Raw genomic sequence first — 16,017 nt, 5'->3', positions numbered from 1 at the left:
GGCGTGAGCCACCGCGCCCGGCCTTCAAGGTTTCTTTATGTGAGGTCTGAATAGATGGAAAATGGTAGTCTAAAGTTGCTATTTATGTATGCATGTATTTCTCTCCCTGTGTGCCCATGCATACCCACAAGCAATAATACGCTCCCCAACCGAGCAAATCCATGAAGAGATCCTGGCAACATTCCTCTTCCATAGATGTATGGCAACTTTCTTCACCTCTCAGACAATGGCTGAGCAAGCACTCTGTACTCATAAACATTTTTTTTATGATTCTCTTTTAAAGTAATTTAATGAAAATAACGATTCTCTCATGTATCATATTTCCCATATAGTACAATAACTTCCACTTAGTTCCAATTTAGAATACAGAGATTTGTCCTCCATATTAATAACATTTCTCCTAATATAGCTTGCAAAATTAGATTGTTTTTAGAGGACTTGGAAAAATTGATAATTCATTTCAGGAGCAGGATAATCAGAGTAGGTTATATAATAAAGATTTGTTCAGAGTATCTAAAGTAAAACATGACGCTGAAATCCTAAGAAACTGAAATACTGAAAAACTAATCAATTTTAAAATTAATTTAAGAAGTTATGCAATTTTTTCATTATGATCAAACAAATTTTAGGCTTAAATAGACAAAAGAGAATTCACTTTGTCCTTTGCATGTAGTCATTCTCCAATAAGTGTTGATTTTTCTTAAGTTTAAATTCATATGAACTAGCAAGAAAGAGAAAAAAGCAAGCATTTTGGAAGTGCAAAACAACCTATCATCATTATATCATTTTTACTGTTATTGACATTTATTAATGTGTTGGCTTCTCGCTGCTTAGAAGTAAGAATATTGAGATCCAGATAAGTCATGTCTTTACTGTCCTCACCTCCACATGGCATGGCTCTGACACTTACTCCAATTACTCTATCAATATTCACAAAATGGGGTCCCAGATTAATGACATATTCTCTATTTAGGTCCTCAGGACCACATTCTCTTTACTTTTACCCTGGCTCTTGACTCAGTACTATATTTTCTTTCCCCTGTACTTTTCATGATAAGGTCTCTCTTAGCTTGTTTTCTTACCTAAAGCAGCCAAGAAGCCAACCCAGGAAAAATAGGTGTCTACTTCCAAAGACATGCAATATAAACTACTCAACAGAGACTACTTCTGGGTACTCTCAATAGAGTTACTTCTGGTAATGAATGGCAATCACTCAAAGCAATCACTCATTTACTTTTGCCTTTATTTTATTACAGCTAAGCACTGTTCAATTATAAGATAAAAAGAAAGTTGGAAGCATTTCTAGTGCTAATTTCAAAAGCTGATGAATATATCTTTTAGAAAAGTTTGAAGGTATAGGGGCCTTCTTTTATCAACTTTGAGTAGAGTATGATTCCTCATAGGATCATAGGATCCTCATAGGATCCTCTGGCTCAGTGAAAAGGAAACAATAATAAGTCTACATCAAGTTTTCTACTTTAAGAAAAAAGTACATTTTTAAATTTTATAGGCTCTTTAGGACTTTCTTCAAATCAGATTGTGTAATTTAAATCTAGATGCAAAGATCCATTGGTGTTGGTAAATTAGAATTTGATCTTTTATGTATATATAAGAAAATTTATTTCTTATATGATTTGGCATGCCTCATGTGGTATTTAAAATAGTGAAGCATTTATTATTATTTGGTGACCCCTAGGTACATTAGATTTTTTTTATAATCATATTATTGTATGAAATCTTTATTTATGTGTGTGTGTATATGTGTGTATTGTATGTATGTCATTGGATAGAGAAAATATGAAAGTATTCCCTAAACTCTCATTTGTGTAAGCTTATACTCGATTAGCAAGGCCTTCCTTTTTTCTACTTCAGATATTTCTACTAAGGGATAAATTAAGCCCCACATCCTTCATAAACTTATTAATTCTCACCATATAATCTGTAATTAATCACCGATCTCCAGTCCGAATTTCAAGTTATATGGTTGACATAAACAAATATTTTCAATAAAGTATAACTGGTACAATCATAGGCTTTATGAAAGTTTACGAATTTTCCAAGGCTATATACAAGAGGTAGTATTTTAATCTGAAAATAGCTATTTTACAAAGCTGACATTTAGCTTGATACTTAGAGGAAAAATAGGGATTTTCTCGGCAGAGATAATGAAAGAAAGGCATTTGGGACCTAAACGATATATTCAAAGGGATAGGCATAAGAGACCACAGAAACGTCAAGCAATTCAGTTACAGGGGGTAACATGAAAGGATGGGTGAGAGGAATGATAAAAGAAGCTGGTTCAGCACTTCAGCATCAAACCATGGATGTCCCATTCAGCCATGACCTTGAAGGTAATTAAGAAGCAACAGTTGGGTTTCAAGCAACAGAGTGATATGTCCATTTCCATATTTCAGAATTGAATGGATGGATTATAAAATGAAGAAATTAGAGATAGGGACATAAGTTAGGAGGCAACCCAAAAGACCAAAACTGACAGAGACTGAACTGAAGAGATGCTGATGAAATAATAGATGAAGATTAAAATGAGAAAGTGTAGGAAGATGTTTAGGAGTTAGACTAGAAAATAATTTGTGATTATAGGATGCTAAGTGTAAGGGAAAGAAGAGGAAAATAACTCTCCAGTTTACAGCTTGTGTACTTGGGTGGCTGGTGGACCTTTCACAGGTTAAAGCTTTTTAGGAGATCAATTTTAAATGTGCTAAATATGAGATAGCTGCATCATTCTGGTAAAGATGTTTATTAGACATCTGAATATATGACATAGGTAAGGAGCTCAGAAAAGGGTTTTACGCTAGAGACAATTTCGGGGGTTACAGTGCAGAAAATGGTAACCCACGATAGACAAAAACATAGGGAAGAGAAGTAGACCAAAGTCAGCATTTAGAGAACACCAATATGTATTTTCACTGCTATTCACTGTTATTATTTTCCATAAAAAATTTAACCCCAGATAATATAAATTATTTGGTAAAATTTTTGACTTTGTACTTAATCGTTACACTAATCCAGTATGCTACTATTCATACAGATATGCACACTATCTATAAAATCCATCTTAAAAATGCTGAAATAGATTTAATCAAATAGCTTGTGCAAAAGGTACGTTCCCAACTAGAATAGCTAGAAACAACAAATAAAATTAAAGCAAAAACAAACAAACAAAAGTATTTATCTGAAGGCACTGGGAAGCTGTGGAGGCAGTCAAAGTTTGAGAGACCACGCTTGGAAAGAAGAGAAGCTCATTGAGATAAGCCGTACGTTTTGCCCACCGCTTTTCCCTCCAGGGTATTTGCCAATTCTTGGAGAAGAAATAGAGACTGAAACTCCAGGAAGAGGAGAGATGCTGAGAGTCAGAGAAACAAGCAGAGTGTTTGGCAATCTCAAAGAGCTAAGGAGACAAAAATTAGACTTCAGGGCTGCCAGGGAAGGGAACTTGAGAGAACACATTCCAGGAAAAAGTAAACAAGATACTTAGAGATTTTCCTCTTGAGGCATTTTCTGATTCTTAGCTTCATAGAAGAGCCTAACAAGACAAACAAAACAAATCTAAAAAGAAATATGGTTTTGGCATCCAAACAGGAGGAGAGGTCCTAGTTAACACCTCAGTTCTCATTTTGGGTCCTGGGTGGTATAAACCCTATGAGTGATGGCGAAACAGAAATAGACAAAGCCATACAAAGGTGTAACCCAGTCAGCTCAAGTAAGCTTATTCAATTAATTCCCCTTGCCGGAGGATATAACATCATCCAATGCCACTCTAATTTCTTACATATACAATGTTCACCATTCACTACACAAGTACTACACATATCAATAAATAGGAAACAGAGAAAATCATATGGTACAAATAAACCCCAAAATGAGTCATACATGGAGATCAAGATAATCATGACTAATATTTTCAATAAAATCGATGACTACATGACTTTTACCAGAGAACTGATTAAAAAAACAAACAATTAGAATTCTACAATTTAAAAATATAATACTTGAATTTAAAAAGTCAAGAGAGAGGTTTATGAGGACTCTGGGAAAGGTTGAAAAAAAGATTAGTATACTGGAGAATAAGTCAATAGGGAAAAAAATCTAGATTATATAATGGAGAGGAAAATATGGTTGAGAGGATTAAAAAACCTATTAAGACATATATAAAATGGTGAAATTATCATTTAAACAGAATTATAAAAAGGGAGGAAAGAAGGTTGAGGTAGTATTTAGAAATAATCACTAAGAATTTTCTAAAACTAATGAAAGACATCAAGCCACAAATTCATGAAGCTCTATAAATCTTCAGTATGACACAGGAAACTGTATCATGTAGACTGTGTGAAATCAAAAACAAAGAAAATACCTTGATAGCAGCCAGGATAAAAGAGGATACATTACTTTCAAAGGAGTAACAATGACAGCTAAAAGGAACAGTGAAAACCGGAAGACAAGAATAATATATTTTTAAATGAAACAATCTACTGTCAAATACAATTCTAAATCCAGCAAAAATACCTTTCATAAGTGAAAGAGGGGAGGAGCAAGATGGCCAAATATAACCCTGCAGTGATCAGCCCCCAGCAGGAACATCAAACTGAACTACTTATCCAAGAAAGTATCTTCATAAGAACTAAAAAATCAGGTAAGAGATCACAGTACCTGGTTTTAGCATAATAAGAAGAAAAGTGAAGGCAAAATAAAGATATTTCTAGACGAACAAAAATTGAAAGAATTTGTCATAAGGAGATTCACATTAAAAGGGAATATTTCAGAAAGAAAAAATATGGTCTCATATAAAAACAAAAATACTGGATGAAATAGAGGGACAAAATAGTGTAAATCTAAATGAATATTTATGGTACAAAAAGTAATAACAATACTTTGTGGTATTTAAAATACATGCAGAATAAATGCATGATAATAGAAAGAAAGGGAGTAATTAAAGCATTTTAGGTTCTTATCATTGTTTGGGAACTAAGAAAAGTACTATAAGTCATAAATATATTCAAATGAAGAAAAGAATATGGGAAAATAAAATATATAGCAAGAACACAGAGAAAACAAATAGAAAGCTGTAACTATACACCCAAATATACTAACAATTTAGTAATTTCATTGAACTGTAAATTGGCTCAATGCTCCAATTAAAGTCTAAGATTATCTGACTAGATTTTAAAAAAACAACTACAATTATATGCTTTTTACAAGAAACCCCACTTCAATGTATAGAATGTCTGAAAATACAGAGATGGCAAATATATCATACAAACACTAACCAAAAGAAAGATGGTGTAGCTATATCAATATCAGACAAAATAGACTTTAAGGCAAGAGGAATTACTAGAGATTAAAAAAGTACCCTTTTATAATAACTAGTTCAACCAATAAGGAAGATACATCAATTCTAAATTTGTATGTTCTAAAAAGATAGCTTCAAAATACGTAATGAGGCCCTTTTGTTACGATAGAGGGGTCCCTTCGTTGTCCTGTGGCCAATGTATCTTGCTCTTACTCTGTAAACCTATATCTTGCTCTTGTTCTGTAAATCTATCTTGTCTTTTCTCAGTAAACTTCGTTTCATGCTTAAAAAAATACATAATGAAAAAAGAAGTAATAGAAATCCACATGCACACCTCTCAGTAACTGATAGAACAAATGATACAAAGCACTGGAGTTACAAAAGCTCTAAGCAGCAGTCAATAAACTTGACCAACATATACAGACTACTGAATAGAACAAGTGCAGAAGTTTTTAAATGAGCACGGAACGTATGCCAATATTAACCATATGCTGGGCCAAAAAGCAAGTCTTAACAAATTTCAAAGGCTGAAATCATACAGACAATGTGCTCTGACAATTTTACTAAACTAAAATTAATCAGAATTAATAACAAAAGAGAAATTAAAAATTCAAAAATATTTGAAAATTAAATAATATATTTCTACATAACCCATGAGTCAAAGAAGAAATCACAATGAAAATTAAAAAAATATTTTTAACAGAATAATCATGAAAATATTGTATTTCAAAACTTGCAAGATATAGCTGAAGGAGTAATTATAGGCTGCTACATATTAGAAAAGGCCGGAAATCAATTATTTAAGTCTCTATTTCAAAAAATTAGAAAAATAAATGAAACTCAGACAGTGAAAGCAATAATTAAAAAGCTAAATGTAGAAACTGATGAAATTGAAACAAAAATGACAATAGAGAACATCAATAAGTATAAAGTTAGTTCTGGGAAAAAATGATAAGCCCCCAGCAAGACTGATCAAGAGACAGAAAAAAAGTGAGAGAACACACATATTATCAATATTAAGAATGAAAAAGGAAACATCACTATTGATCTTACAAACATTAAAAAATCTGAATAGATAAAATGAAAAAATTCACAGAAAAAAACTTATAAAATTGACAAAGAACGAGAAACAGAAAATATGAATAGTTTTATATGTTTTAAAGAAAATGAACTTGTAATTAAAAGCCGTCTTGCAAAGAAACCTCCTTACACCTACCTAGCTTCATGTGCAGTCTTCCAAAATACTAAGGAAAAAAATAACTTGCAAATGTTTTCAGCTAATAGAAAAAGAGGGATCACGACCTAACTCTTTTTATGAAATTAGCATAACCTTGGTTCCAAATTTGACAAAAACATTTTAAACATAACAATTTGTGTATATTAATGCATTTGAGATCTACTTAGAGAAAACTCTTCACTGAAACGAAATATAACTTAAGAAGTAACCACTGCACAACAGGTGAGCTATTATTTCATACAACCATAAATCCTATCATCATCTCTAGAGAAATGGCATGTTTTAAAATGATGATATAGGTATACAATATTTTAATGTAAATAACACATCAATCTATATCCTTATATTGAGATTGAAATGATATAAAAACAGAATTTTTAAAAACTGGAATTAATTCTCATGGGGATGATTTAGGAGTATTCTATGTGAATTAAGGAGAGAAGTCACCTACAATACAAAGGTTAGTCATTCTGGTCTAATAATTCCATCATATTAAAACCAGGTAGAAGTGAATATAATATATTTTACATTTTGCTTATTATAATTTAGCTGGTCATAGAGAATGTTTTGCAAAAGCTTAAGAAGTTCATTTGGACATTCTTTTGTAACAGTTTATTTCTCCCTTTAAAAATCCTTTTAGAAGCATCAATAGAGAATTTCTTCTAAGTAACATTACTTTCATCAGGTACCACTTATTAAGGCTAGACAGGTGTACATGTAATGCTCAAACTGCCACCAAATAAATCCTATCTTACCAGGGGGAAAGAATGGGATGTTGGCTACCAGGGCTTGCTTCATGGTTACTTTGTATTTAACAAAGAACAGCGCAGAATTTTCTGAAATTAATCCTGGCAGTCCAGGATTTAAATTAATGCTAGGGGTAGTAAAATGTGAAAAGCCATAATATAATTCTGAAGAGACACAATAGTTCCTTTCTAGAAGATTATAGTATGTTAGGATTTTATATGTACAAACTATATTACAATACTATAATCAGTATGAGGGAATCTTCTTGAATCTCAATAAAAAGAGAAAATGATTATACATAGTATATGTGTGTGTGTTCACATGTTTGAGCATGTGTGTCACATAGCTGGTCTTTGGGTGAATGTGGTGCAAGTTATGTGTCTGTGATTGTCCATGTGTGAAATACATTTGTATACATCAATAACAAATATTTTTTAAGTATATAATTGATCAGAAGCAATAATGCCATTAAAATGACTTCTGTTTATATAGTACTTTCAAAGATTTTTCTTGTCTATTAACTAGTTTTTATCTTCACAATAGCCTGTGAGATAATTAGGTTAATATTATCCTCATAATACCATGAAGACTGTGAAGAGGCTATTCTTTCTTATTTAGAATTTTACTTGTTCTCTTATCTTCATTTTGACTAAGGGAGCTGGTTAAGCTTTATTATAACAAAGGGTTTTTTTCCTCCCCCTGCATGGGGTGTTAATTAAAGGGGCTGAATGGTCCTCAAAGCTACAACCTATTAGATTTAGGATTAAATCATGTATCTATGTGTGTGTATTTAACAAGAATATCTAAGAAGGACAAAGTTCACCTTGTTTCATTCCCATGCACTTTTGTAGACACTGTTTATTCACTCTGATACAATCTTTTGGTATTTTGGGATCTTATGGGTGATGGTACCCGCCACCTCCTACTCCTACCAAAAATATACTCCTTAGATAATGTGCCACACTCCAATTTGTTTCACTTTTTCTTTGTTAATGCCCTTATTTCACTAGACATAATAATTTGTCTTTATCTAATAAACTAAATTATGCTAAGGTACAAACTACTGTGAATTGTTTGATATACCTACTTGAGAAAATTGCATCTATCAGAGGAACTTGAGAGGCAATAGTTTGTTATTTAAAGGCATAATTAGAGGAAGTAGAGCTTCACACAGTCTGGTAGGAAAGCTAAGACCTTCCTGTCACTCCTTCAATCATATCTCTTAGGCACCTGCTTCCACTGTCTACTAATATAACTGCTTAGGGACAAGAAAGCTAAGAAGGCAACATGTTGCCTGGATGTACTTACAGGTCACCGTGAATGAGTCCGTATATCTGTGGCATGCTCTGATGATAGATTCCTCTCAAAATAACTATGAGGAGAATCACCACAAAAGCTGGAAGTCCCCAACTCAGAAGGAAAAATAGCAGATATCGCCTCTCTGTGTGTTCATCATTCATCACCAGCACGTACCAGAAATTCACAGACTAAGGAAGGAAACAACCACATAAAATGAACAGGTTCTGGTTTAATGGCAAAGAATACAAATTCACCTGGCTTAAGCATTCAGAGTTACTGACCAACAAAGGGCTAGGATCTACTTAATAATTACAAAATTTTGATTAGATTTTTTAGTTGATTCACACATCTGAGAAATTCAGGATACCTCAAAAGTCTGGGAACACAGGGAAATATTTAGTTTATCGTATTTTTTATTTTCCTTAATTTGCTCTGATTTAATCTCAGTTATAATCTTCTGTGATTGTTCTGTAAATGACTTTTTGAAGAAACATACACCGATATTCAAACTTACTTCCCGCATGAACAACTTCCAGATGATAATCAAGTCAATAGCCCTAAGTTTTCAGATTTTCTGACAATTTTTATTTATTAAGAGTCTATCATATGGCAGGACTAGATATTGTTCCAGTGAGGGGGGATATAATTGTGATAACAACTCCAGTCTCAGTCCCCAGTGGGAGATACAGACAAATAAACAGAAAATGACTGCACAAAGGGAAAACTACCATAATGGGGTAGGTCTTCTGGCCCCTTTTTCTTTTTCAGGTTATACTCTCTCCTTTTTGTTCATTCACTTCACAGATGTTTATTGAGTGCTTTTGAAATTTCAGAGACTAGTCTAGGCATTGGGGGTACAGCAGAGATGAAGGAGGGGGGTATTTAGTTTCTTGATCATAATGGGGGAGGAAGGAGGTATTTATTTTCTTGAATGTTAGTTTCCAAACAAATGGGAAATAAATAAGGGCAATATTTATTTTATATTGTATTTGTATCATATCTTACATCTGTTATTTCTTATCTTATATATTAAGGTAAAAATAAAAGGGACAAGTGTATAGAGAGTGAGTGGGGACAAGAGGGCACGTTAGATAAATGGAGTAAGAAAACTGAAGCCAGTAAATATTATTGTCAGCAAATCCCACACCTAGCTTGTATCTAAGCCAAATCTAGAAATTATATGTTCTTCTAGTGTTCTCTTTCCATGATCAATGCTAATATTTAATTATCATTTAGTACAGTAACAACATTGAATGTCACATCATACATACTTCAAACAACAATACCTATTGACTGGATAAGTCCCCCTTGTCAATTTCATATGGGAGAAAGAGTGTGAGTATAAATAAATTTTACATATATAATTTTATACATTAGGGGATAATCTTGGGAAGAACATTTTCAGAGCGTCAGTTTGCCCATGTATACAATGAAGGTTCTTATAAAGATTAAATGAGATATTACATGTAAAGTGCTGAGCACACACATAGTCACCACTGGAAAATGTGACCACCTCCCTTTAATCTCCTATTAGGATGTCAGACAGTGTGAAAGACAAAAGATAAATAGCTTCACTTTTCTATGTGAAAAATAAGCATGCCTAATATTCGTGGGAAGGCTTTCAGATCCTGTTTACTGAGCCTTCTGAGTAAGACTGTATCTGGACCAAATTAGCCTTGAGGGATTAGTATTAGACTAAACCAGGGAAAGACAAAAATGTTTGGTTACTTAGAGATTTTTGTCTCTGAATTTTATTGCCTGTCAGCACTCTGTATCTTTATATACATCTGCTTATATCTGTAATTATGAAGCATGTTTAGAGTTGTAGCTTATGTAAATTTGTTCTAACTCTTAAAAAATTATTAGGTTAAAAAGTTTTTTTCCTCTTTCTATAATTAGTCTAGGGATGTGGACTCAAATAAATGCGGTTGTGTCAAGTGTCTGATGCTTGACAAGATAGAAAGTGGATTTAGAAAAAAAAAATTTCTGATGCTGAGGTAATCAACATGGCCTTTTACAGAACAAAATTCACACAAGGTATGGATCTTTGATTAATCCATCTTAAAATAATAGTAATTATTTCTATTAAATGGATGTCTGTATGCAGCCATGTATCATGGTAACTCAGTGGTACAGTCGGTAGAAGAGTCAGGAAGGAGAGTGCAGATTGGTAAATGACTTCTAGGCTGATTCATCACGACGAAGATGGGGACATTTTCAAAATGTCTGCTTTTACACAGATGGACATTAGTTCCATCAGTTAGAGTCACGGAACCTTTCGAAACTGTCTGACCATTACCACAGACTCAGATAAGACCGAGACAAGTGTAATCATTACATTTATACATGCAAGGCTTCTGCTCCAAAGAGCTCAAGACACAGTGTTGCTGAATTCTAATTCTTGAATACTTAGTTAAGCAAAATGAGCTCCAAATATTGTAAACTTTGGTTGATTTAAATTTTTTTTAAAAAATTCTAATTCCTTCTTAAAAGAATCCAATCACTGAAAGACACTCTAAGGACAGTACTTCCCAGTATATATAATTTTTAAAGCTATGGAATGGAAAGACTATATCATGAAACAACATTTAATTATTCTAGAAAGAAACAACAGCATGTGGGCCAAGAATAATATTCATGTTGACTAGCTCGTTTCAAGTTTTACTTGAATTTTATTTTAATATAGTACAGGAGGCACACTTTGGGATACATGCCCAGCTCACGTGCTTCGCTTTTCTAAACACCGCCCCTCCAACCTTCCCCTCCACATGCAGAGTGGGCTCAGCTGCAGCTCTGTGTGGTCCAGGACCCTGCGCCCCTGGCCACAGCTGCCCCGATGCAGGGACGCCTGGCCTGGGCTGAGCCAATCATCTATCACTGAATTCCTTGAAATTCCATGATAGGCTAAGCCAGTCAACCAAAATAAGAGGGCATAGGAATTTTAGCGGTGGGGATAGCCACGAGCACAGTGAGGAAAGTGTTATTTGTAGAGAAGAGGAATGGCCGATGCCTTCCATTCTTGCTCATAGTCTTTGCAAGGTCCAACTGTACTGACAGCTCTCAGGTTCAATGAGTTATATCGTATATGCTTATTATTCCTTTTATGATTTCAATGTTTGTTTAAATTAGCTCCACTTAGCTTTTCCTTTCTTGTTGCAAAAAATAATTGACTGAGATATATATAGCTACCCTGAAGCAGTGGAGTGAAAGTCTCCAGTTACTGCCATTCTTTCAACAAAAAGATAACAGCGGAGCATTTGACTGTAGGGTAAGTCCTCACTTAACCTTGTTGAAAGGTTCTTGGAAACTGGTACTATAAGCAAAACATGTATAACAAAACCAATCTTACCATAAATGAATTGAAATAAAAAAAGTTAAGTTCCTACGGCTTATTTCTGGTTATAAAAACATCACCAAACTTCTAAATAAAAACTCAAACACTTCTAATATTAAACACTGAAATAAGTGTGGGCTATGCATATGTTTAAGAATGATAAAAACAAGTAAGAGAATTATTTACCCAAATTTTGGTAAATCTGTGAGTGACAGTGGTTGTCACAGTGGTGGGATAAATCGAGGAATAAACGTTTGAAAACCAAACATTGTCAGCTGCACCTTCTGCCACCATGCAGTTCAAAAACTAACAGTAACAAACATGGCATGCTCGCTGAGCACTTTCTCACAGCATCGCGTATTGTCGTGCACTTGTATGATTATTGTAGACTTTATGAATGTTTATTTTACAATAATTTTATTCACACATTCATTTATTTTCCAACCCACTTATTCCAGTTCAGGGTCGTGGGTGGCCAGAGCCCATCCTGGCAGATCAGGGTGCCAGTCAGGAACTCACCTTGGCCAGGACACCATCCCATTGCTGGGCACCCCCACCCCCCCGCCCCACACTCACTCACACTAGGACAATCTAGACACACCAGTTCACCTAACATGCACATCTTTGGCATGTGGGGGGAAACCGGAGTTCCCAGAGGAAACCCACACAGACATGAGAGAATGTGCTATTTGAAATCCATAAACTTTCATGGTATGTGAAATAAAGATTGGTATCCAGGCTGTTGTTTAATATTTGATTATTAATTGTGTCACCAGAATCCTTGAACTGATTTATGGCATCAAGTTTAATCAGAGATCACGGATGCTATTAATTCTGTCCATTATGTTCTTAATTATTTATTTCAGATGAGAGTTTAAGAAATGTTAGCACATGTCCTTGTCCCAGTTCTCCTGCCCTCTTTCTTAACATTTATTGCATGAAATAACTTGCAAGACTTTTTGAGGACTGGAGAATTTGGTATTTCCTGGGTATGTCATTTTTATCTTGGTAATTACCAGTCTGTTGTCCTTAATACTTTTGATGTCCCCCCAAATTAAATCAATGATGAAGGGAAAACAGGGCTAATTTTAGCATTTCTCTTCCTGTTTTGATATGCTCTGGCACTAAGTAGCCTTTCTACCAAGGAATAAATACGTACATTTGCTTCTTTATAACTTGGTTATATGGAGAAATTAAGGCACAAGATGTGAATGCTCAAGTACAATTGTAAATTAATTTCTAACCTATTCTACCATTTAAAAATATGTTCTTAAATAAGTTTTAGTTTCAAAATAAAATATTATATTTCAAATTAAGCTGTGTCTCTAGGCATGTGATGAATAGACTGCAAGAACAATCCAAGGTTTGGGTATTTTTCACAATTGAAGCAGATTTCTGTGCAATGATTTAATTTGGTGACAGAAAGTGATCATAAAACTGGGCCAAATGAATATACAGGCAAAAATTATGTTTATGTTTACCTATATTGTATACTAATATCTGAAATAATTTACTTGGGATTTATTTTCCTACTTGGATTAACTCATGGTCTGGTAATCCAATGGGGAGAGTGTTTCCTGTAGACATTAATAGCAAAGACATAACTTCTAGGAATTTATTCTATGGTTATGCCATAAGTAAACAAATATTTACATAGTGCAAGGATGTTCAAGGACACATTGCTTTCAATAGGAAAAAATAACTGGCAATAACCAGAATTTAATCAACTGGAAACCAGAAAAATAAACTATGAAATAACCACATTACGGAATAGAAAAACAACAAAGTTATCTATACATGGTAAGCTTAAAGATGTCTAAATTTCTATATAAAAATATATACATACATATATAGAAATATATATACTATATATACATATACAAGAACACATATGTGTGTTTGTTTATATGTTTATAAATATTTGTCTATTCATAGAATATTTTGGGAGGGATACACAGGAAACCATTAGCAGTGGTTACCTTTGGGGGTTGAGGGTAGAGCAGAGAAAGGAGAGTGTGTGAAATAGTGAGGAGGAGATATACTTTTCATTTTATATTTCTCTGTAGTATTTGATTATGTTTCACACCATTGATAAATGCTATCTCTAAAATGAAAGCAAATCAAAACAGAAATTGGAAATGAAAATAGAACAACTAGCAAAATAAAGATATTACAAGATTCTAAATTCTCCCTGTCAATCTTTCTTAAAGTAGACATGACCCTGCTGTCTTTAGGAAGTGAGAGATGATTTCAGTAATTCCACTGATTGATTTTACATGAAGCACAAACAGAAGGATAATTCAATATCCATGGCCGAAAAGAGAATTTGTGAGTTGTCTGCTTTAAAAAAATAAGCAAAATAATTTGTTACTATATTACCACCTTGCGCTATATGACTTCCCTGTCAAACAAAAGGGAAGCCTGAAGGCACAGAGTCAAGGCTATCAGTTAGGGAGCCTGCTTTGAGCCATGCATCTACTTTAATAAAGAGGTTAGTTAGAGGTGATCCAGCTTGTTAAGGCTTTGCAGCTAGTTAGTGTCCACCTCACTCAAGTCAGCCCTCTCTTTCCACAATATCAAGTTCCTTTGGTTAAAAAAAAAGGTGTAAATTATATTGGAAAAGCAGAGTATTCAAAATGTTTTGAAATCAATGAAGTTTTAGGCACAACACATTAACTTAACAAGTAATATGGGTAAATATGTACAGAATGTACAGTTTGTGCCAGACACTATTCCAAGCTCTTTCCATATATTAATCTATTTTATTTTTCCACAGTCCACAAAGAAAGGTACTGTTATTACAACCTGATTTTTCAGATAAGAAAACCTATGCTCAGAGAGGTTGTGTAACTTGTTCATCAATAAAAATTTTCTTTAGCTTTACTTTAAAACATAATCCAACTTTATTATAATGTATTAAAAGTATATGATGTAAAAATAAAATAACTTTTCAAAATATAGTCATTTAAATGCATTTATTCTACGATCGAAGATATGCAGATCAAAATAAACATTAACAATGCTAACATGCTTAGTTCAATGATTACAAATTAATGATTAATTTATTGTCATTATAAGCTATGCACATACCATAGTATCACGTTCACCTGTACTGCTAAAAAATAGGGAGTAGAATTGTTAAAATGAAAAATTATTTCAGTTTTTCAACCCAGTTTGACTAACATGGTTGAACAAACAGTAGTCTTGCCTTCTACATAATGTCTTAAAAATGGATTCTAGTTTAAAAAAAAGATTTTAGCAGACAGTATTTTATAAATAGGAAAACGTAGGTTGGTGAAGTGACCACCTCTGACCACAAAGTAACACATTAGAAGTAACCTACCTAGAATTTAGAAGTTATTGAATTTTTCCCTTGTGGTCACACCACAAACCATGAAAAATGTGTGGTGTACCATCTGAAATACATTAAACTTCACTAGTACTTAAAATAGTTTTCCTAAACCATCAGCCATACACAAATCTAATTAGTTTACTAAATGTGCACTGGCCACAATCATATTTACTTAAGACTCGAAGAAAAGTACAGAATACACTGAACTCCATTAAATTGGGTGAAATCTTATACGCCATCTTGTCTAATGCTCCTTCGAAGCAGGAAATCCATCTAAAACATATCATAAAGTTGGTCATTTCCCTCCGAGTATATTTCAGTGATTGGATTCACTCTACTTTTAGAAATAGCCTTTTCATCTTTGACAGTTTTACTGACTATGGAAATTCTTAACCTGAATCAAAATTTGCTTCTTAATTTTTTACCCATTTGTTTTGGTTTTGCCAAATGGAGCTATATGGTCCACCTTTATTTTTTTTTTTCTCTATAGTAGCCTTTCCTTTATTTGTAGACAGCCATCACATCTCCCTAAATTCTTTCCAGATTAGTTGTCTCCAATTGCCTCAAAGTTTCTTATAGGACTGTTTTTCGCCTTTTTGTTGTATGGTTAATGTTTCTGCTGTAACATAATCCATGAAAGTGGTTACTGTGTCCCAAAACAGTCTGAACATTGTAGATTTCAATGTAACCACGGCTGCCTCCATACTGTTATTAATGCAATAGGTCTGTGTTGTTTTTGT

General features: G+C 33.6%; 1 protein-coding gene across 1 annotated transcript in view; it reads right to left on the bottom strand.

Moving 5' to 3' along the window:
* The window catches only part of ADGRV1 (adhesion G protein-coupled receptor V1), a 498,644-nt gene that overhangs the window by 144,515 nt on the left and 338,112 nt on the right, over positions 1 to 16,017 (bottom strand). The window contains exon 85 of the mRNA XM_045565724.1: positions 8,601 to 8,779. Coding sequence (XP_045421680.1) covers positions 8,601 to 8,779 — 179 coding nt within the window. The remainder of the gene's footprint in view (positions 1 to 8,600; positions 8,780 to 16,017) is intronic.

Source organism: Lemur catta, chromosome 12, assembly GCF_020740605.2.
Source record: "Lemur catta isolate mLemCat1 chromosome 12, mLemCat1.pri, whole genome shotgun sequence".
NCBI classification, from domain to species: domain Eukaryota; kingdom Metazoa; phylum Chordata; class Mammalia; order Primates; family Lemuridae; genus Lemur; species Lemur catta.
The sequence above is the reverse complement of the archived record's forward strand: the minus strand, read 5'-3'. Positions and strand labels throughout refer to the sequence as shown.